Source organism: Mercenaria mercenaria, chromosome 16 (genome assembly GCF_021730395.1).
Source record: "Mercenaria mercenaria strain notata chromosome 16, MADL_Memer_1, whole genome shotgun sequence".
NCBI classification, from domain to species: domain Eukaryota; kingdom Metazoa; phylum Mollusca; class Bivalvia; order Venerida; family Veneridae; genus Mercenaria; species Mercenaria mercenaria.
Window position 1 is genome coordinate 40,525,382 of NC_069376.1, and position 25,462 is coordinate 40,550,843.

General features: G+C 36.1%; 2 protein-coding genes across 2 annotated transcripts in view; one reads left to right on the forward strand and one right to left on the reverse strand.

Moving 5' to 3' along the window:
• The window catches only part of LOC123539959 (E3 ubiquitin-protein ligase UBR5-like), a 243,411-nt gene that overhangs the window by 153,587 nt on the left and 64,362 nt on the right, over positions 1-25,462 (forward strand). The window lies entirely within an intron of this gene.
• Positions 15,151-25,462, reverse strand: part of LOC128549651 (solute carrier family 12 member 8-like) — a 47,907-nt gene continuing 37,595 nt past the window's right edge. The window contains 6 exon segments of the mRNA XM_053526797.1: positions 15,151-16,301; positions 17,436-17,493; positions 18,472-18,590; positions 19,060-19,162; positions 20,155-20,650; positions 23,012-23,158. Of these exon segments, the coding sequence (XP_053382772.1) occupies positions 16,127-16,301; positions 17,436-17,493; positions 18,472-18,590; positions 19,060-19,162; positions 20,155-20,650; positions 23,012-23,158 (1,098 nt within the window). The 3' untranslated portion in view covers positions 15,151-16,126.

Sequence of the window (25,462 nt, forward strand, 5' to 3'; positions counted from 1 at the left end):
TGGACCGGAATCTCTCATCGTCGATGCCGGATTAACTTCCCCAAGTATTTATTGAGAGATTTGGCCCCAGCTGGTTCATCAACAGTGAAGAAGACATCAGCACTCCGGGGACCCGATAGGGGCACATAAAGGGAAGAGGGCATGGACGTCCGACGGACGGCCTTCTACAGACCACATCGACGAGGTGCAGTCCAGATGACTAGACATTTTGTTAGCACACAAAAAAAGGAACCTTAACTTTGGAAATACTAAATGGAGATGTAAAACCCAAAAACAAAAAATGATTATTCCCGGCTAATTCTGATTTTTAAGTTGGTCGAAATATGCAGTCATAACGACATGAAGTTAATGTCAGACGTTAAAAGCGTACGGACATGAAATAAATAAGTTAGTGTACTTGTGCATTTGATAACCATTTATTGTGTTGTGTTTACGCCGTTTCTCAACAACTTTCAATTATTTCACGGCAACCTGTCTTTATAGTTTCTAACCAGTAGGCACTGACATTGACAGTTTTCCCACTTCATGGAACGCTGTATCAAGTCGGGCTCGAACAAACATCTGCGGATTGTATTTAACTATTTATGAAACATTTGAAACGGACTGAAACCAACTGATAATGCAACACGCCGTTCAATAAAGGCTGCAAATAAATTCTACAAAAAGACAATGTGAACATGGTTGAAAAACGCGGGGGAAAAGACGTAACGTTTTAATTGGGCTTAAACTTCCAAATTTTCATAGCATCGTAGCGTGAAAATGAACTCGATAGTCAAGGACATTTAAAAACTTATTTTATTAAAAAACAATACAGAAGCATTTTCAGAAAAATTAAAAATATATATACGGAGGAGAGAACGAGCAGTAAAATGTTTAATAAGAAGTATCTGTTTTTATTACGTTTTATACGCCCGTTTCTGAAAGAGCGGGGCGTATTATGTGAACACCCGCGGCGGCGGGCGGTCGGCGTCCAAAGCATGTCCGCTCTCCAAGTCGAACAGTTTTTATCCGACCTTAATCAAACTTGCTGACAATGTATGTGGGCATAATATCTCGGCCAAGTTCGATAACCACCCAATTGCCCAAGGCACTCTTGGAGTGTGGCCCTTGAATTACTCGAAAAAACTGCGAATTTAGCCTTGTCTGCTCTCTAAGCCGAACAGTTTTCATCCGATATTCACCAAACTTGCTGACAATGTGTGTGGGCATAATATCTCGGCCAATTCGATAACCACTCGAATTGCCCCAGGCACTCTTAGATTATTGCCCTTGAATTACTCGGAAAAACTGTGAATTTAGCCTTGTCCGCTCTCTAAGTCGGTTTTCATCCGATCTTCACGATACTTGCTGACAATGTGTGGGCATAATATCTCGGCCAAGTTTGATAACCAACCAAATCGCCCCAAGCACTCTTGGATGCCCTTTGGATTAGGCCAAGTTCTATGACGGGCGTATTTTGTGGCAGTCAGGCACTCTTGTTTGTGCATAACATGCATTCATGTAAACAAGTGTGACAATCTAAATTGGAACCGGAAAACAGATTACAAAATTAGAATACGCTTAAAATGAAATTTATTTTGTTGTAAACTCTTTTGTGATTAACTTATTTTTCCCTAAACTACAAACAGTTCTTTGTGAAATTTTGATGCACAAAATCTGCGCGTGAAAATGGATGTAGGGGAAAATTTAAAACAATACAGTGAAAACGAAGTCGGAGACCCCTGTATTTTTTTTTCGCTCGTTTTACAGTAAAATAAATTTATATGATAACTTATGTGATATTTTTAATCTATGGGACAGTTTTTATAAACTACTTAGTCATTCCGCTCGAAAACAATAATTTCGTAAAAAGATTTTGGCATGATTTTTGCATAAAGTAAGCTATCCGCCGGCGAATAGCCGAAGAACATAATTTTAAAATTACATCACCGTCTTTGAATTAAAATAAACCGCCGTTAAAACGGCAACGTCACAACTATTTAGGGCAGGGCTAAAACATGATTTTCCGACGCCATTTGCGTAAAAGCGTGCATTTGACCTTTTTAATAATTGTACATCGGGTGAAGATCAGCTTTTGCTATTAGTTAAACATGTTATCAAGGAGGCAACTTGAATTTGAAGTTCCCGCTCATTACACCTTCTTTATCCTAAGGCGCAGCATAGTTAGCCTATGTCACAAGCTAGGCGACTTAATTGAGGCGGATTGGTCATGTTTAATCGCAAGCTGGTTGACTTCATCCAGGTGCTTTGCCGTCGTGACTGTCAAAGATAGGCGACTTCAATCAGGAGGGGGTCGTCATGAATTTATCACCACCTAGTCTAGCTTATTTCCACACCAATAATGGTCCTATATACCACATAACATCTGTGAAAACTATAGAATCATGTTGCATTTCACAAGTTAAGATAAAACAAGGAGCTGCGTTCAATATAACGCTTGATGCCCCCGGTGGCATCCTTGTCGATACAAAGCAGCCTAAGTCCAAAACGAGTTCAAGGTCAAGGTCAAACTGAGGTCAGGTGATGTCTGAAGATGAAGAATGGTCACAGGTTACATCTGCATTAGTATCAAGTCAGTCATTCTAGTAAGGGGTATTGATGATAGACGAAACGTCCCATTTGGTTAACCAAGAGATGTCCCATACAAAGCAGCCTAAGTCCAAAATGAGGTCAAGGTCAAGGTCAAACTGAGGTCAGGTGACGTCTGAAGATGAGGAATGGTCACAGGTTACATCTGCATTAGTATCAAGTCATTCTAGTAAGGGGTATTGATGCTAGACGAAACGGTCCCATTTGGTTAACCTCGTACGGACGGACGGACGGACGAAGTAGATGCCGGGGGCATAAAAAGACAATTTAGTTTATACATAATTTATTTTAGGCCGATTGCGAAGGAAGTTCTACAATTTATATTAATAACTCTCGACACCTCATTCCTGATGGAATCCATCGCCACGAGGGTATGAGAGAAGAGACCAGTTTCCCTTTTAATGCTGAGCGCCAAGCAAGGCAGCTACTGGTACCATTTTCACGTCTTTGATATGACGCGGCCGGGGATCACAAGCTAGTCTATCTAATGCCCATGATGGCCGTTCCAGGTAAATAGAAGTGTTATTGTCAGGCCCAAGCATCCTGTGACATTGACCTGTGACCTAATTACCCTTACAGCAAATAGGGACATCTACTGATCATAGACAATCATGTGACGTCCTAAGCGGTTTCAAGCTACTTTTTGATATTTTTTCTAGTCTAAAGTCACATTGTTACCTATGCTGAAGCTCGACTGGGAACATTAAAAGTTTTTGTTGTTGTTGTTGATAACAATTTTCAGCCGGTCTCAATGTCATATTCTAATATGCTTGCCTCTGTTAAAACACTCTTACGCTAGAATGACGTCACATTAACGTGCAGTGACGTCAAAGTTTTTGTTGCGACCAAGAAAGAGCGATTCTATATTCTATCTACTGTTTACGATTAAGGGCATATTAGAATCGAAATAATTTATAGCACAAGCGTGTTTTAATACTATTTATACACTCGGGTGGTGATACGTCGTTCAAATAATTTTACCCGGGCTGCGCCCTCGTGAAATTTTTACGCCCGACGTATGACTACCCATCATGCATAAATAGTGGTAAAGCACTCTTTTGCTATAAAGTATTTATTAATTGACCTTAATCTTTGATCAACTGAACCCAAAGCTGCAGGGGTCTTCTGACATATATTATGGCTTCTAGTGTTCACGAAGATTTTCCATGCTTTGGCCTAGTGACCCAATTTATCACCTCAGATGACCCAGTTTCTAACTTGGCCTAGATTTCATAAAGACAAACATTCTAATGTAGATATATACCAGACACAAAATATGGCCACTATAATGTTAGGGTTTTTTTTAGCTCACCTGTCACATAGTGACAAGGTGAGCTTTTATGATCACCCTTCGTCCGTGATCCGTCGTCAGTTCGTCCGTGCGTCAACAATTTCTTGTCTGCACGATAGAGGTTTCATTTATGATTTTATGAACTTGCACACAACTTGTATCACCATAAGATCTCGGTTCCTTTCTTGAACTGGCCAGATTCCATTATGGGTTCCAGAGTGATGTCCTCTGAAAGGGCCAGAATTAGCTATTTTGACCTTGTCTGCACAATAGCAGCTTCATTTATGATTTGAATTTAATCAAACTTACAAAAAACTTGTTTCACCATACGATCTAGGTTCCTTTGTTGATCTGGCCAGATCCCATTATGGATTCCAGTTATGGTCCCTGAAAGGGACAAAATTAGTTATTTTGACCTCGTCTTCATTTATGATTTGATTTTAACCAAACTTGCACACAACGTATACCACCATAAGATCTTGGTTCCTTCTTAACTGGCCAGATTCCATCATGAGTTCCAGAGTTATGGTCCCTTAAAGGTCCAGAATTTGCTATTTTGCCTTTTGCAGCCGTATAGAGACTTCGTTTATGGTTTGATTTGATACAGGTTCCGAAATGTCTTCAATAACAATAAATCTTGGATCTGTCAGATCCAATCGTAGTTCCAGAGTTATTTTATATCTAATTACCTCACCCGATTGTAAATAAAATGGATTTATATCAGTAAGTACTTATAGGACTTATTTGAAATTTGATTATTTTTATTTAATAGTTGGACAATCAGGGTAGGTAACTATGAACTGATTTTATGTCAAATTACCTCCCTTTCTTTCAAATTGAAATGGATATATCTCCGTAACTAATGAGGATACTGATCTGAAATTTCATTTATGTCAACAGATGGACTTCGACAATCAGTGAATGTACATATTGACTGAATTTATGACAAATTACCTCCCTTTATTTTTTTATCTAAATGAATACACCTTAGCAGCTTTGAGATTGATTTGAAACGTTATTTATGTCTTTCATGGTAAGAAATAGTCATATTAGATAACTCTTGATTGAATATTTATCGATATGAATACTTGAATGTAGTGTTGTATAGGCTTGTACTCTGTATCTTCTACATGCATATACCAGTGCATGATTACCTCCCCTGATTTTAATAAAAATGGATTTATCTCGGTAAATATTTATAGAACTCATTTGAAATTTCATTATTGTCTTTAGCTGGATTGAGGCAATCAGGGTAGTTATGGACTGATTTTATGTCAGATTACCTCCCTTTGTTTCAAATTTAAATGGGTGTATCTGAATTACCAATTCGAAATGTCATCTGTGCCATCAGATGGACTCACAGAATCAGGGTAGATAACTTTTGACTGAATTTATGACAAATTATTTCCCTTTATTCTGTGTAAACGAATATTTATCAGCAGCATCTAAGGAGATTTGTTTTAAATGTTCTTTAAATCTTCCAGGGTAAGAAATAATCATGTTAGTACAAAAATGCAGCATTTGAGCCTAGGACCCTCAAACTTGGTATGGAAATTGACCCTTAATAGGTCAAAATGGACTGTTACATGAAAAAGTTTATTCTGATGTTATTTAATGTGTATGCCTATGTGCTCTATGTCAAAACTTGATCATTTCATTTTGAGCAGTGGTACTCAGGTGAGCGATTCAGTGCCATCATGGCCCTCTTGTATGATTTGATCTAGTTACCTAATTTTTAATGAGATAGCCTTGTTTCATATCCCTCCTGACAAAGTTTACTCAATCCTATATTGAAATTATGACCACTAGAGTGTTAGCAGTATAACCACACACGAAAGACAACATCCACAGGTATATTAGCTGACCTCATTTTTTTTTTTTTTTTTTACTAAAAGCCCTGTTCTTCCCATTGCTGCCAACAGCCTATTATGGTCAAAATTATTTACCATAAGTCTATCTTAATACGCTTATTTTTAACTATTTCCTTGCAAAAATTAACTTTTTAGGCTAAAAATGAGCTTTACTCAAAGCATAATGTGTTGCCCCCTATTTTCCCTATTCCCACTCCAATGTCTCTGCTACATTAACTACAAACACTGAAAAACCAAAGTATATTTTCATGTATTTTTATTCAAAAATAATGTCATCAACATTTCAAATAATATGTATATAACGTTTAAAACTAGTAAATAAATGCGTACAATAATAACCATATATAAAGTGACTACATTTAACATCTTTGTAAAGAACATGGATTTATAAATAAATTCTAAGAAAACAAGATGATTCAATGTTTTTCTGAGATTCTGACATTCCCTCCTAATAATTTTGGAAAATTACCAAACTATTCTATAGTCTGTGGAAGTCTGGGTTAGAGTCACAATGTCACAATTACTTTGCAGTTTTTGATAATGGAAGAGACACCAAATGACACTCTGGGTATCATTTTAAGCAATCTGAGTTGAACCACAAATTTGTTTGTAAGCCTAGTTTACATGAAATAGTTTTACACCGTATTAAAGTGAGATTTGGAACAGTGAGTGAGCAGTAAGTGATTCTGATTCAGCAATCTTTACCAGTCCGCTACGGAGACTTTACACAAGTTTCTTGGGGAAAACTTACTTGAAAGTGATCACAAATGGAACTTTCTTTTCAGGTCTGGACTTTTTACCATCTTTATACACTTTATAGTCATTTTTTTAATATTTGAAAGACAGGATTTTACCAAACAAAAGTCCAAAAAAGTATTGGCACACATCACATATTCACGTTTATGGTGTTTAATATATACAGTACAACTTGTATTAAAAGGCCACCTTAAGAGCAAAATGTGGTCTTTCAACACAATGGTCTCTTAATAACAAGAGGACCATGATGGTCCTGAATCGCTCACCTATCCCCACATGACCCAGTGTTGAACTGAGTATGACGTCGTTATTTCTATTATTTGACATAGTGACCTAGTTTTTGAGCATATGTGACCTAGATATCATCAAGATTTTTGAGGCACGTGACCCAGTATCGAACTTGACCTAGATATCATCAAGATGAACATTCTGACCAACTTTCATAAAGATCCCACAAAAAATGTGACCTCTAGAGATGTCACAAGGAAAAGTTTACGCACGGACGCACGCACGCACGGACACAGGACGCTGCGTGATCACAAAAGCTCACCTTGTCACTATGTGACAGGTGAGCTAAAAAGTATTTTGTTCTTTAAAAACAACACAAAAAGGAACCGAAAAGTTGGTTTCTTAATGTAAGTGGTCTCTTAATAAGCATAGTCTATCAAGGAAAATTTACGATATTAAAAACAGAGAATTATATTTTCTTTTCATTCTATTTTTGCTTTTAATATTTGAGCAGTGCCACGAGAAAACCAACATAGTTGCTTTGCGACCAGCATGGATCCAGACCAGCCTGCGCATCCGCGCAGTCTTGTCAGGATCCATGCTGTTCACTAACGGTTTCTCTAATTACAATAGGCTTTGAAAGCGAAGAGCATGGATCCTGACCAGACTGCGCAGATGCGCAGGCTGGTCTGGATCCATGCTGGTCGCAAACCCACTATGTTGGTTTTCTCATGGCACGGCTCATTTATATCCAATGTAATGATAGCATAAATGTGTAATGAAAGGTATTTAAACTTTCAGAATTTACAATATAACTTTAACAATAAACAAAAGTAAAAAACACCAACCTTTCAGAACGGTACAACAGACATACAATATAACAGAGCGGTAGATGAGATTCAAGTATTCAAACATTACTAAAATACTATACTATCACTAACCATTGTTTCAATGAAACATCTGCTTTGTGTAAGTTTATACAACCATTGGTATGCATACATAAAGAATGTAGAATTTTACTAAATGTATATATTTAAAGATCATATGACAACAAAAGAAAAGAAACTTTTAGGTGTTATATTTCTTAAGCACGCATTGAAACTTGGCAGATAATACGTTATGGAGACACATAAGAATTAGTTTATACATAATTTATTTTAGGTCGATTGTGAGGTAAGTTCTACAACTTATGTTAATCACTCTCGACACATCATTCCTGATGGAATCCATCGTTGTTCTTATTACTTTTTCCACTGAATATTAAAGGCTTTGAAATTGTCATAAATATAAAGCTTTATATTTAACACAACATCCATTAGGTACGTATTCCTCCGTGGTGTATTGGTCAAGATATTTCTATTGCCATGGCAGCCCAGGTTCAATTCCCAATTTTATACTTGATTTGACATTTCAGGATAGCTTAGAAACAAAAATTCATGTTCTTATGTTCATTTTATGGCTAAACTTCAATTCTGAAGAAAGATCATTTTAGCCAACATCTGGAGGTTAGTGTCTCTAACATTCTGTCACAAATGTCAACTTTCAGAAAACTGCAAAACCATGTACATTAAGAACTGGGATGGTATTTAATTGACACATTATCTATACATGATTCCTAACACAAAGACATAAATGGGTGTAAATATAAATTTAAAATTTTATCTTTTTGGTCCATTCACAAGATGACAACACATGCTAAACTTCTTTAAATAAAAAACATGATTTCTACCTATTTTCCACACGATGTATGGCTTCAAGTAAACCATACAACAAAAGCAAGTTCTAGAGGGACTCTCTTACCAACATTTCCAGAATAACTTGCGGACATAAAAAATGAAATTACCATCAAATTCTTAATGGCAATAAATGAAAGAATAGTCATGATAAATAATTACACAAATGAAATTATCAATGTAAAAAGTGAGTTTTAAACTCAATAAATAATCCAAGATAAAATTATATAAATAAGTATTATGCAGGAAAGATGCCTGACACTACACTGCAAAGCAGCAAAGCTACACCGGGGAGACAACTTCTTTTTAATAACTGTATGATATACCTAAACCACTCAGCCACAGCGCCAATTTCAGCTTTAGATTGGAGTCGGTGGCAGGTATGGATACTACAATAATTCAAGAAACACAAGATAAATAAACTGATAGTAAAACTTCTAGGGGGAGCTTAATTCCAAATAAAGTCCTAAGTGCACAACTTCACGTGTTAAGCGATATTCCTATAAAGTTGCATGACAAGGGCCATAATTCTGGTCTGAGTGAATTCTCAAACAAATCAAAAGTGCACAACATAAACTGCTGAATAACAATCAAACATTGTTCTGATGACTTTATGCCAAGTACTTTCTGAAATATGCATGACACAAATTCAGTCAGATGGACAGATGTAAAAACAAGTGCAAATCGAAATCTCCCAACCCAAACGTAAACAAGAGGGCCAACATGGCCCTAGGTCACTCACCTGAGAAACACCCCATAACAGTGTAAACATGTTTGACCTAGTGACTTTATGAAAACAAATCTTCTGGCCAATTTTAATAAGGATTGGACCAAAAATGTGGTATCTACAGTTTAAACAAGTATTTTCTTTGATATGACCTAGTAACATACTTTTTGACCCCAGATGACCCATATTCAAACTTGACCTAGATTTTATCAAGGCAATCATACTGAGCAAATTTCATGAAGATCAATTGAAAAATACAGCCTCTATGCATACACAAGGTTTTTCTTTGATTTCACCTAGTGCCCTACTCTTTTGACCCAAGATGACCCTTATTCAAACTCAACCTAGATTTCATAAAGACAATCATTCTGACAAAATTTCATGAAGATCAATTGAACAAGAGCTTGTAGAACATGAAATGCCCCCCTTGATGCATTCAGTAATTGCACAAGGAACAGAAACTATCTGCTACCTGTAAACAAAAGTTCTACTGTTCTGGTTCAATGTGACCTTGACCTTTGACCTACTGACCTCAAATTCAACAGGGATCATCTGCTGGTCATGATCAACCTCCCTACTAAGTTTCGAGATTCAAGGCTCAAGTTACTGTCTGCAAAGGGTTTAACTGTTCCAGGTCAATGTGATCTTGACCTTTGGCCTAGTGACATCAAAAACTATAGGGGTCATCTACTGGTCATGACCAATTTCTCTACCAAGTTTCATGATCCTAGGCCCAAGCGTTCTCAAGTAATCGTCCAGAAATGGTTTAACTATTCAGGGTCACTGTAACCTTGACCTCTGACCTACTGATCTCAAAATCTATAGGAGTCATCTGCTGATCATGATTAACCTCTCTATCAACTTTCATGATCCTTGGCCCAAATATTCTTGAGTTATAGTCCAGAAACTGTTTAACTGTTCCTGTCCAATGTGACCTTGACCTCTGACTTAATGACCTCAAATTCTTTAGGAGTCATCTGCTGGTCATGACCAACCTCCCTATCAATATCAATAAGAGTCATCTGCTGGTCATGACCAATCCCCCTATCAACTGTGATGATTCTAGACCTAAGCTTCCTTGAGATATCATCCGAAAACCGTAAAACTGTTTCCGGGTCAATGTGACCTTGACCTTTGACATACTGATCTCAAAATCAATAGGGGTTATCTGCTGGTGATGACCAACCTCCCTATCAACTTTCACGATCCTAGGCCTAAGCGTTCTTGAGTTATCATCCAGAAATGGATTGGTGTATATACCAACCTACCGACAGACCAACTGACATCTGCAAAACAATATACCCCTCCTTCTTCAAGGGGTGGGGGGGTGGGGGGATAAAAATGCAGCCTCTATCGCGCACACAATGTTTTTCTTTGATTTGACCTAGTGACTTAGTTTTTTACCCAAGATGACCCATTTTCAATCTTGGCCTAGATTTTATCAAGGTAATCCTTCTGACAAAATTTCATGAAGAACAGTTGAAAAATACAGCCTCTATCGCATAAACAAGGTTTTTCTTTTTTTACCTAGTGACCTTCTTTTTGACCCAAGATGACCAATATTCGATCTTGACCTAGATTTCATCAAGGCAATCATTTCGACAAAATGTCATGAAGATCAATTGAAAAAGACTGTTTCTATTGCATACACAAAATATTTCTTTGATTTGACCTAGTGACCGAGTTTTTAGCCCTGCCCCCAAGTGACCCATATTCAAATTTGATCTAGATTTCATCAAGGCAATCATTGTGACCAAAATTCATGAAGATCAATTAAAAATTCAGCCTCTATCACATACACAAGGTTTTTCTTTGATTTGACCTAGTGACCTAGTTTTTGACCAAAGATGATCAATTTTAGAACTTGGCCTGGATTTCATCAAGGTAATCTTTCTGACCAGATTTCATGAAGATCAGTTGAAAATACAGCCTCTATCGCATAACAAGGTTTTTCTTTGATTTGACCTAGTTTTTGACCCCTGATGACCCATTTTCGAACTTGGCCTAGATTTTATCAAGGTAATCATTCTAACCAAATTTCATGCAGATCAGTTGAAAAATACAGCCTCTATTGCATACACAAGCTAAATGTTGACAGAAGACAGACAGACGCCGGAGATCCAGCAATCACACAAACTCACATTGCTCAGGTGAGCTAAAAACATTGGAAAGGGTATGGGCAGGTGGAGGGTGACAAATTCCTGTGCTCTTTACAATCTTAGGAATGATGTCGAATTTGCAAGCAGTCATCAAGAATTACTGAAATCTGTAAAAAACTTTCTTTTCATCTGGTGTATAGATAGATGACTTTTAAGCTTAAGTATCAATCTTTTCTTAGAATTGTAAACAATAAATTTTATTTTCAACACAGGGTCAATGACAATAAAACCTATTCCTTCTACCAACCATAAGTTCTCATACAATATAATGTAAAACAATACCTGTGGTCAAAAAAAATTTAAATATGAAAAGTTTATTCTGGAATGTTCCCTTGTATACCACTAATCAGCTGTGTATATGGCAAGAGATAAACAGGAATGTAGGTAAAATCATAATATCACAACTGACCACTCACAAACTTACATTAAAACTATAAATACTTCAATATTAACATTTTTTCTTATACTCAAAATTTTTGTACTATTATCAGTAATCACTGATAACAGCCGTTACTTTTTAAGTGGGCAGCAGAAACCGCAAACCGTCAAGTCATTAACTAAACTGTAACAGCTTTGTTTAAACAGTGAAATTTTCAGAATATATATAAATGCTTTCTTTCATGTTATGATTTAAATCACTAATAAAATGCATTAAAAAGAATTGCTGATTAAAATGAGTTCCATATTACATGAAAATATACAATTATCCATTTATCCATGTGCAAAAGAGAAACACAAATAACACAAATACATAATAACATTATTATCAACAATTATTGCACTAATCTATGACATTGTACAAACAAATCTAGACAATTTTGTAACTTAAAGCCAGTGTTCAATGTCTGATTTTCAATGTTGACTTTAAAACACTGTATACATTTTATAGAACAGAGGATTAACTTTTCATCATGCATGTATCTGGATTACCTACTACAATTATTCAATCACATTCCTATTACTGTCAAAGGTTGCAACTTAATAAAAGTAAGAAAATATGTCACTGCAACAGACAAAACCTGTTACTGCAACAGACAAAAATTGTTACTGCAACAGAAACAACAAATTTAACTTCAGCAAACAAAATTATGTCATTTTGCCTGTTCAGCAGACAACATCTTTTACAAGTTACTAGTATACCATATATCAATACTGTAAACTGCCCAAATAAATGACCCAGGAGGGGGCCTCAATTTCAAAAAAAAGTTTATTATGTAAATATACTATACAGCCATGAAATGAAACTTCTCTTCAATGAATTTTAACAAAATAACTCTGCAATTCACTTTTGAATAAAGTTTATTGGGGTGTGGGGTTGGCATCTATTAAGGAGGGCATTCAATGGGGAGTATCAGATTTTACATTCAACAACAACAGAAGACTTAAAAACTATACACACAATATTGCACTCTTCTTTGCACAATGTGTAAATTTTGGCTTCAAATACAACAGTTTTTATGACGCAATAACAACAGGTTAACTGTAATGTTAAGCCAATATGATTGTGAGAAAGAAACATTTAAATAAAGGAAAACTGGTATTCTACTTTGAAAAAAATAAACTAGAGCTGTCACAGGAGTGATGAATTATACCACCAACAATACGGACCTTGACCTTTGAACTACTGACCTCAAAATCAAAAGGGGTCATCAACTGGTCATTACCAACCTTCCTATCAACTTCCATACTCATATGCCCAAGAGTTCTCAAGTTACTGTCCGGAAACGGTTTAACTGTTCCAGGTAACTGTGACCTTGACCTTTGACCTCAAAATCAATAGGTGTCATTTGCTGGTCATGACCAACCTCCTTATGAACTTTCATGATCCTAGGCTCAAGAGTTCTTAAGTTATCATCCGGAAACCGCTTAACTGTACTGGGTCCTTGTGACCTTGACCTTTGACCTACTGACCTCAAGTCAAATTTGACCTGTATTTTAAGATGTTAACCTGTGTACCAAAAACTTTTTAGATCTTTTATTCTATTTTATTTTGGTTTTACGGCGCACCAACACAGTATAGGTTATATGGCCCCAAACAGGACTACAAATTTTGGTTTCATATCTCATTTACATCGAAATTGGAATCACAGAGTTAAATCTGTCAAGCCTTTCTTGAGTTATTGTCCAGAAACCATGAAAACCACCGGACAGGCCAATCGACAAGCTCACTCCTATACAACCCCCCCCCCCCCCCCCCCCACTCACACACAAACTTCATTTCGTGTGGGCAATGTTGGAAAAAAGCCGTTCAATATGAGTACTGACCGGGCCGGCGGTCAATACTGGTTAAAACCGGTCAATACTGGTCGATTCAATACTTTGGTCACTCTTGGGTGGTCAATACTGGTTTATTCAACACTTTTACATAATGCACATTCACAGATTAGAACAAGCTGTAGCAGTAATGTAAAAATTATAAAGCAGCCTGAATAATATAAAATTTTGTTTCTTAAAAAGTACAGTGGATTAGTGGTCAACACTGGTCTATTCAGTTTTGGTCCTTGGCAATGTGTCCTGGTCAGGCTCAGTTCTGGACAATATACTTAGACTGGTCTGTGGTCAATACTAGTTTATTAAATGCTTTTATAACCTTAAAGTATAGCCTTTATTTTGAATTAATTAAAAAAAATATTACTATAAATTACACTCATTGAAATGGCAGTACTGGTCAATTCAAATTTTGGTCCTACACAGTATCCCTGATCAACACATATATTGGTCAATACTGGTGATTTGAATACATAATTATGTACTTTGATTACATAACTAATTTCTTTTTAGATAAAGTTACCATGTTTAAGCACCTCATTAATACAGTGGGATTATTGATCATGACAGCTAATTAGTGACTAGATAGACAGGCCTGCAACATATAATCTATTGTATATTGTAAGACATGGTGTCAGTTAGACAATGTGACACTTGCTATCAAAACACAATTAAACCACTTCAATGAAAGGGTCCAGTTGTAGGCAGCAATTTTTCATTGAATTAAATACCAGTAAAAATAATTAGATTTATCACTTGTTAATCAAACACTTAACTGCTACAGTTTATGAAATACTTTCTACAAATGAAGTTCAGTTAAATAAGCAGTCTAATGCCCAGTATCAACCAGTGCTGAAAAATTGACCACTTCTAATTTGCGAGTATTAATCTGGTTGCTTGAATATAATATAATGCATGCAAACACCTTCATCAAGCCCCAAATGCTCTTAACAGTCATTATTTAAATTGTTCATAAAGTCTGCAAAATATCTTAACAGTCAGTATTGACTAATTGACCAGTATTGACTAATTGACCAGTATTGACCAATCGACCAGTATTGACCGGTATTGACCACTTCAGGGAGTACTGACCGGGGCGGTTTTAACCGGTTAAAACCGCTGGTTAAAACCGGGGGCGGTTTAAACCGCCCAACATTGCTTGTGGGTATAAAAACAATTTTATATGTGACGCTATTAGTATATAAAGGTTTTATAACCACAGTCTTGATCTAAGCATGAAGTAACAATGTTTTCTACAATAGTTCATTTTTTTACATGGTATTACATGACATTTTTCCGATTTTATACTTTCGACTTGTTTTTTTTTCATTTAAATGAAGGTTTAAAGGTCCATTACTAAGGGAAAGTGAGTTGGCAATTTTTTTCATAGCCAGTGCATAGACTTCTGCAAGACACTAAATAATGAAGATTGGCAGGTCAAAATTTACAGAAGGTCTTTGGAACTCAAAAAAATGTATGTGTATTATGTTGAAATTTCAATGAATCGACAGAATGACCCCCCATGTCTTTTTAACTTTCTTCATACTTCATAGAAAAATAATTGTACATATACCGCGATTTATTTCGAATTTCTACATACCAACTTTCATTTTCCAATAAAATGAAATAGTTTCTGTGCTTTTTAAAAGAAATTAAAATGTTCACTTTCCTTAGTATTGGACCTTTAAGAGTCTGATTTTGCTATTCCAAAAGTATGTTCAGAAATAACCACATCAATCTTATTTAATATGATTTCTCACAGTAGGAAAAGTCTTAAATATAAACAAAAGATGTTTGTTAAATACAAATGCCGTCCCCTCTCCCATGATATCATGTTGGAGGTACATAACTTAAAGTCTGAAGTATGAAGTATGCTGTGACCTTGACCTTTGGCATAATAACCACAAAAATATAAGGACATTTACTGACCACTGACAGACATGTTACGAAGCCTGAATGTTGTAAGCCTGACAGTTTGCCAGCCATCAATGTTTGGTAACGCTGACCTTTTATATGCTGGTCCCTAAAACAATAGAGGTCATCTACTAATTGACAGTCCTAGGCCCAGACATGATCACAAACCATATCCAGTCTCATGGACGCTTTGACCTTTGATCTACTGATCCCTAAAAATAGTATGGTTTTCTTGGCAATCATCCTAAGAAGTCCGATCACTGAAAGTCATAGTGTTCCCTAGCTACTGACTAGAGACCCACTGTCTACCATCTACTGACCAAGATGAGCAAAACCACATATTCCTTATTCATTTCAATGGGCTGAACAACTTACTCTCTCTCATTTATTTCGTACCAAGATGCTAAACAGGCATTTACTTATATGCCTCACTGTTTTTATATCTATCTAAACACACATACTAAATTAACTGGCCTTACAACAATGATTCTATCTAAAATTTGATAAAAACTACTTTTGCTTGGAATAAAATAAACTTTTAAATGGCCAGACTAAACGAACACAATAACATATATAGTGGATTAGGAACACTAGCTCTCACTGTCATCATCATAATCATCAAAGTTCTCTCCCTGGACAACTTCAGACTGATGATAGCGCCCTCTACCAGCAAAATCTTCATTGTCCTCTGTAAGTTGTGCTGCAAGGGTGGTAACTGCAGGAGTTGTTGGTGCAACAACAACTTCCTCATGGCTTCCTTGTCCGCTGAAAGAATATTTACCATTAAAGTCAAAGGAATAAACAGAAGGTCAATGATTGGCTGTAATTCACACATTTGAACTGAACTTTATATACATGGAATCCTGTCTAAAGAAAGGCAGCAATTGCGTTTAGTCTGAAACTATACGGAAAAGAAATATTTCATGAAGTTCCATATTACATGAAGATCCAAACAAAATTTGGTTTCTAGTCAATCTAGTGTACTGATGCGTTTCTGTGGTTTTATCCCGTTGCCTAGATTTTATGCAACACTTACTAATACTAGTCACATAGTTTTTGACCCTATATGACCCAGTATAGAACTTCTCTGAGACTTTACTGATAAATCATTCTGGCCAAGTCCATTAAGACTGAGCAAAAACTGTGATCTCTAGGGTGTTAGCATTAAATGTGTTTACCATGTATAGGCATAGGAAAAAGAGATCAATGTAATTGCACCTTTACTAATCCTACCAGGTGTTCTGTATTACAAATGTGCTTCTATTGTGACATTTTGATACAAGCAAAACTGTATTATCTGCACTATAAAATACTTACTGGTATTTCATTTTATTATCGACTTGTTAAAAGTTATTTTTTACCATAAGTAAGTTGACAAAATCATAGGAACCAGTGGTTCAGGGTTAAATCAAACACATATTAATAAATCCTAAACGATTTTGTTGTGCGAAAATGTATATTATTGTGTTTTAAACCGTTTTCGTTTTCTATTCTATTGTGTAATTGCAAGGGAAATAAAAATAAAATATCTCTGCTTTTAAAGTACTAGCCCAAGGCAAGAGTTGACATTCTTTGCGGATCACAACTTTGAATTAAAAATTAAAAATTTCTGTTATTGATATTAGCAAAACTATCATACATTGCACATTTGTGAAATCATTTTTGTTAATTTCAAGGACTTGGAAATCAATTTCTAGACTTTATTTAATGTATTTCTATCAATGAAAATGCTAGGGTCTATCTCTACATCATGCCATGTACAAAGACAGACACTGGGCAATCACAACATTCATCTATTGCTCATCTTTTTTAGTAAAAATGTTAATGTAAAAGAATAAGGTTAATTAGACAAAAACACCATTTCATCTATAACTATTTCAGCAGTACATAAAATCTTACCTAATACATCTCTGTAACCCTGATTTCACCCAATTATAGAAATTAAACTCTGCTATCCCTGAAATAAATGAAGGATATTAGTTAAAGACTTATTCTAATAATGGTCACTTGTGACATTAGTTATAGGGTTATTCTTACAATGGTCACATAAGGATTTTAGTTGCATGGTTATTCTTATAATGGTCACATCAGGATTTTAATTACAGGGCTATTCTTACAATAGTTACATATTGATTTTAGTTACAGTGTTACTGTTATAATGGTCAGATATGGATTTTATTTACAGGGTTATTCTTATAATGGTCAAATAAGGATTTTAGTTACAAAGTTACTCTTATAATGGTGACATATGGATTTTAGCTACAGGGTTATTATAATAATGGCTACATCAGGATTTTAGCTACAGACTTTTTCTTATAATGGTCACATCAGGATTTTAGTTACAGGCTCATGGTCACATAAAAATGTTTTAGTTGCAGCTTCATTCTAATAATGGTCAGATCAGGATTTTAGTAACAACTTCATTCTAATAATGGTCACATCAAGATTTTAGTTACAATTTCATTCTAATAATGGTCACATCAATATTTTAGTTACAACTTCATTCTAATAATGGCCACATCAGGATTTTAATTACAGCTTCATTCTAATAATGGCCATATCAAGATTTTAGTTATAACTTCATTCTAATAATGGCCACACCAGGATTTTAGTTACAGCTTCATTCTAATAATGGCCACATCAGGATTTTAGTTACAGCTTCATTCTCATAATGGCCACATCAGGATTTTAGTTACAACTACATTCTCATAATGGCCACATCAGGATTTTAGTTACAGCTTCATTCTAAGAATGATCGCATTAAGATTTTAATTACAACTTCATTCTAATAATGGCAACATCAGGATTTTAGTTACAGCTTCATTCTAATAATGGCCACGTATGTATATACAGTCAAACCAATCAAGGAAGACCAAATTGGCTACTTAAGACAGGAGACCATTTAACAAAGGTAGTATGTAAATATATAATTTACCTGGAAAATAGCCTGGATTAGCCTGTCCTATGTAGATGTATACAATGACAGCTGCTATTACTTCAACAAGAGCATATATCCACTGTGTTCCAAACATTATAACACCCACACACCAGGGTCTGAAAGAAATATGCTGTGTATTATTATCTATTAGAGATGTACATATCACAACCTCAAAACTTGCCCAAATAGAGAAACATTTTTTAAACTTTAATAGAATAGATTTGGATCTAAAAACTTGCCCCAGTCATCTATCCCAAAAAACTTCAAATACCACAACCTCAAATCTTAACTCAAACGAAGAGCCATCTGGGAGAGGATAATAAGTACTTGTGCCAAAAAGCTTTCCCCAAATAAAGCCAATAATCTGTTAAAAGGACCTACACACACTTACCCCAAATAAAGAGAGCCATCTGTTACAGGATAACGAGTACTTGTGCCAAAATGCTTTCCCCAAATAAAGCCAACAATCTGTTAAAAGGACCTAACACACACTTACCCAAATAAAGAGAGCCATCTGTTACAGGATAATGAGTACTTGTGCCAAAATGTTTTCCCCAAATAAAGCCAACAATCTGTTAAAAGGACCTACACACACTTACCCCAAATAAAGAGAGCCATCTGTTACAGAAGAATGAGTACCAGGACCTTGGCTGTTTGGTTATCTCCATATTAGGTGGTTGTCTAGTATCTGAGTATATATGAGGTAAGAAAATAAGAAATATACATCATTGAACCTTTATGTTGACAAAGAACACAAAGTAATGTTATTATAAGCAGAAAGAGGGCTTTAAAAATGTGTCATAACTAATGTTCAATTATCCTAAATGCCTTTATAACTGTATAATGTTTTATGAAATCATTACTGAATTAGATGTGTTCTCAAAGGATATAGGTGCTACCACTTAGAGACACTATTATAGTCATATGTTACTTCAAAATTCAGAAATACTGTCCTTAGCCATGACCCATCTGGCCACATACGCTACCTTAGTTTTTCTATACTATACATAGATGCTAAATTTCAATATAACATACTGACCCAGACTACAGTGAATGTGCAGTCACTTGTCTTTCTAATTAAAACAATGTTCTATTTTAATAATGGTGACCTTGACCTTAAACCTAAGGAGCACAACTTTAAAGGCTGATTAACATTTCTGCGGTTTTATGTCTCTAGGACATTTAGCAGCATATGACTCAATTAGAAAATACTAATTCAAGGGCCATAACTCTCCTCTTATGGAACAATATCCCTAACAAAATGCCAAGTGCACAACATCACATGATGAATAACATTTTTATACAATTTGCAGACTTTAGGTCAAATACTTTTTGATATTAGTAAAACACAAACTCAGAAGTCTTTTATATACATGTACATGCTTTTTTTTCTTTTCTAAGTCAAGGGCTGTAAGCCTGCAAGTCTGGTCTTACAAAATTAAATCTGAAACAAAAACTTGGGTGCTATCTTCACACCATAAATAACATTACTATACACAAGTTGATTGTGATATGCATGACACAATTTTTTTTTTCAGACAGACAAGATAGACAAAGGCAAATCTTAATGCGCTCTCCCAATATTATAATATCAGCATAAAATGTTAACAACAGTACAATTTTTAAAGTCAGGTAGGTGTGTTTGTCTCATCCATAATCTGCAATCATCCAAATTCTTACCTCCTTCCTTTCCTAGGAGCACTTGTGAGGCATCACTGACCTCTGATACATTATCTAGAGATTTAGACCTCTTGGTGGCATCAAAATCCGGCTCCGTTGGCGACATCTGACCTCCAGACTCTTTACCCTGTTGTGTGCACTAAATGATGTTGACCCCTGTGGGTTAATCTTCAGGAAATAATTTATCTAAATCAGTTCGTATAGTCTGGAAAGAATCTTTATAAGTCTTTTCTGACACACTTGTGGCACCATAGCCGCTAATGTCTGCACTTTTACTACGAGATTTATCCTGAACACCAAATCTTAAATCACGCGCTTGTCGACGATCATAACTCATGGCAAGAGCAAAATAAGCATAATTAACAGCAGCGTATGACATCATGAATGCTGTGGTAACAATAGGAGCTAACGTGTTCACATCTCCAACTAGAACAAACAGCAGAACAACCAGTGTTATAAGCACTAGGGAATATATTGGTACTTTGTTAGGGCCTCTCTGAAAATAATAAAAAGAAAAGAAACCTTTAAAAGAATAAAAAAAACATAAGAAACATAACAAGAGCTGTCACAGGAGACAGCGTGCTCCACTATTTCGATGCTGGATAGTGAAACTGGGCACATCTGAGGAAACTAGAGCTGTCACTGGAGTGTTTAATGACTCCAATTGTGGATGAAGATATTGCACAATAGCCTGAGTCTATGTCAAAAATATCAACTTAAAGTAATAAGAGAGGTAAAGATAAAATGTATCAAAACACTATATAAGTATATCCTAAGCAAAAAGGGGCATAATTCATTAAATATTGGTGCCAGAGTTGTGCAGCTTGTGTCATATAGTGTGGGTAATGATGTTGAACAACTGTTTTAAGTTTGAATCAAATCCATTCAGTAATAACAGAGACAGAGTGAAAGTGCATCAAAACTTTAACCTAAAATTCTAAGTAAAAAGGGGGAATAATTAATAAAAAAATTGGTGCCAGAGTCATGCACCTTGCATCATATGGTGGTGTGGGTGATGATGCTGAACAACCATTTTAAGTTTGAATCAAATCCATTCAGTAATAACAGAGATAGAGTGAAAGTGCATCAAAACTTTAACCTAAAATTCTAAGTAAAAAGGGGAAATAATTCATAAAAAATTGGTCCCAGAGTTATACACCTTGCATCATATGATAAGGGTAATGATGTTGAACAATTGTTTAAGTCTGAATCAAATCCAATCAGTAATAACAGAGATAGAGTGAAAGTGCATAAAACTTTAACCTGAAATTCTAAGTAAAAAGGGGAATAATTCATGAAAAATTGTGCCAGAGTTATGCATCTTGTGTCATATGATGTGGGTGATGATGCTGAACAACTATTTTAAGTTTGAATCAAATCCATTCAGTAATAACAGAGGTAGAGTGAAAGTGCACCAAAACTTTAACCTGAAATTCTAAGTAAAAAGGGGGAATAATTCATGAAAAAATGGTGCCAGAGTTATGCATCTTGTGTCATATGATGTGGGTGATGATGCTGAACAACTATTTTAAGTTTGAATCAAATCCATTCAGTAATAACAGAGGTAGAGTGAAAGTGCACCAAAACTTTAACCTGAAATTCTAAGTAAAAAGGGGGAATAATTCATGAAAAAATGGTGCCAGAGTTATGCATCTTGTGTCATATCATGTGGGTGATGATGTTGAACAACTATTTTAAGTTTGAATCAAATCCATTCAGTAATAACAGAGATAGAGTGAAAGTGCATCAAAACTTTAACCTGAAAATCTAAGTGAAAAGGGGGGATAATTCATGAAATATTGGTGCCAGAGTTATGGCCCTTATGTCAGATGATGTGGATGATGATGAGGAATAAGTATTTCAAGTTTGAATCAAATCCATCAAGTAATTACAGAGATATGTTGAAAAAAGAGAAAGTGCAACAAAACTTTAACCAAGGTGGGGACGCGGAAAGACGCCGACGCCGGGGCGAGTAGGATAGCTCTCCTTATGCTTCGTATAGTCGAGCTAAAAAAGGGTACCGATAAAAGACACGGATTAACTGACTTTTTTACATTATATTTTTTTTTTGGGATTTAACCTCGCACCGACACATGATAGGTCATATGGTGACAAATTTTTGTATAGCCACATAGCCACAGTCATATAACTGAACTAGTCTTTGGATACTAGTACTAACCAGTTATCTGCAAGTACCACATAAATAAGAAGAAGTTGATAAAGAATTCTGATCACATGTTTTGCCTTTTAAAGACACAGCCCTTGAATCTGCTGTGCAAATTTTTAATTATTATATGTGTTTTCTGCCTACAGAAGTTGTTTTATGACCTTTGATGGGTTTTGAACATTCCACTTACTCTCGTGAATGGATTCAATCAAAATTGAGGCTGGTATCATTTTGCTCGGTTGCATCCTATGCTGCTAAAAAATTACTCTAAGACTGGACTAGACATCATATTATTATGCCAATGATGCAACTCTTATCCCTAACCTGACAATATCAATCATATAATGTCTCTGCTATATGTCACCATGACACTCAAATCATGTCAAGTTCATTGAAACTGACACCATAAAGTATCCATCTATCATAAACCTACACATTGCCTACTTGTAACTAAAACAATGTTCATGTTAAATCATCATATGAGCCACACCATGAGAAAACCAACATAGTGGAGTCTGGTCAGGATCCATGCTGTTCGCTTTCAAAGCCTATTGCAATTAAAGAAACTGTTAGTGAACACCATGGATCCTGACCAGACTGCGCTGATGCGCAGGCTGGTCTGGATCCATGCTGGTCGCAAAGCCACTATGTTGATTTTCTCATGGCGCAGCTCATATTGTTAATACTTACACCATGTCCTAGAACTCTAATGATAGGTATAACGTTTTCATTAGCAATGGTTTGAAGTATTCTCGGCGGTCCATACAAACTTCCCATACACGCTGATACAGATGATATATACAACCCTGCCAGCCACAGCACACCCACTACTGATATCTGAAAACAGAACATAAAAAACTTATATATTGGTGATATATACAAGCCAGCCAACCACAGAACGCCCACTACTGATATCTGAAAACAGAACATAAAAACTTATATATTGGTGATATATACAAGCCAGCCAACCACAGAACGCCCACTACTGATATCTGAAAACACAACATACACACTGATATACTGGTGATATATACAACCCAGCCAACCACAGTACACCCACTACTGATATCTGAAAACAGAACATAAAAAACTTATATATTGGTGATATATACAACCCAGCCAACCACAGAACGCCCACTACTGATATCTGAAAACACAACATACACACTGATATACTGGTGATATATACAACCCAGCCAGCCACAGTACACCCACTACTGATATCTGAAAACACAACATACACACTGATATACTGGTGAAATACACAACCCGGCCAGCCACAGCACATCCACTACTGATATCTGAAAACACAACATACACACTGATATACTGGTGATATATACAACCCAGCCAGCCTCAGTACACCCACTACTGATATCTGAAAACAACATACACTGATATACTGGTGATATATACAACCCGGCCAGCCACAGCACACCCACTACTGATATCTGAAAACACAACATACACGCTGATATACTGGTGATGTATACAACCTGGCCAGCCACAGCACACCCACTACTGATATCTGAAAACACAACATACACGCTGATATACTGGTGATATATACAACCCGGCCAGCCACAGTACACCCACTACTGATATCTGAAAACACAACATACACGCTGATATACTGGTGATATATACAACCCGGCCAGCCTCAGTACACCCACTACTGATATCTGAAAACACAACATACACACTGATATACTGGTGATATATACAACCTGGCCAGCCTCAGCACACCCACTACTGATATCTGAAAACACAACATACACATTGATATACTGGTGATATATACAACTCGGCCAGCCTCAGTACACCCACTACTGATATCTGAAAACACAACATACACACTGATATACTGGTGATATATACAACCTGGCCAGCCTCAGTACACCCACTACTGATATCTGAAAACACAACATACACATTGATATACTGGTGATATATACAACCCGGCCAGCCTCAGTACACCCACTACTGATATCTGAAAACACAACATACACATTGATATACTGGTGATATATACAACCCGGCCAGCCTCAGCACACCCACTACTGATATCTGAAAACACAACATACACACTGATATACTGGTGATATATACAACTCAGCCAGCCTCAGTACACCCACTACTGATATCTGAAAACACAACATACACAATGATATACTGGTGATATATACAACCCTGCCAGCCACAGCACACCCACTACTGATATCTGAAAACACAACATACACACTGATATACTGGTGATATATACAACCCAGCCAACCACAGTACACCCACTACTGACATCTGAAAACAGAACATACACACTGATATACTGGTGATATATACAACCCAGCCAACCACAGCACACCAACTACTGATATCTGAAAACAAAACATACACACTTACATACAGATGATACATACACCATAACCTGGCCAGCCACAGCACACAAACTACTGTTATGACAACCACATATCAGTGCTAACATTGATGAAATATAGTCACTGACTTAACACACCTAACAGTTACTAAACATAATATTATTCTGTCTGCCATACTAGCAAATTTAATAAATTAGTGTCCAGGATAATTGCATTTAATTTTTGCACTGTTGTTGGGTTGTGAGGCAATTCCTACATGTAGGTGCCAAGAATATCATTAATTACTTGTTTGTTTTGGGGATATGCCATTTTTCAACAGTATTTCAGTAATGTAACGGCAGGAGTAACATTACTAGCTGATCTGCTGCAACCTAATGTTTGGCTTTCTCATGTTTAACAACCCTACCTCTTCTAACCTTTAGGTCGTCAGGGGTGAAGGACAAGTTATGAGAAACTTATCCATAATCCCATGTCGACTAATACTACAGTATTAAATGCACCTTTAATCTGCATTACCGTATAGCGGGTTATTTCTGCAGTAAAAAAATCCTGCCTTTTGGTCCCAAAAATTGTGAAAGTAATTTCTGCATGTTTAATTTCTGCGCTTTCATATAAAAGGAAGTGAGATTTCTGTGTTTTTGATACCAAGGAGGAGGTATTTCCCCGCATGATCGGACGTCGTGAGAATGAGAGCGTATGAAAACAATAAACTAAATTACCAGTAACTGCTGTTAAGTAGCTTTGCTTTTAATGAATGCATTTGTAG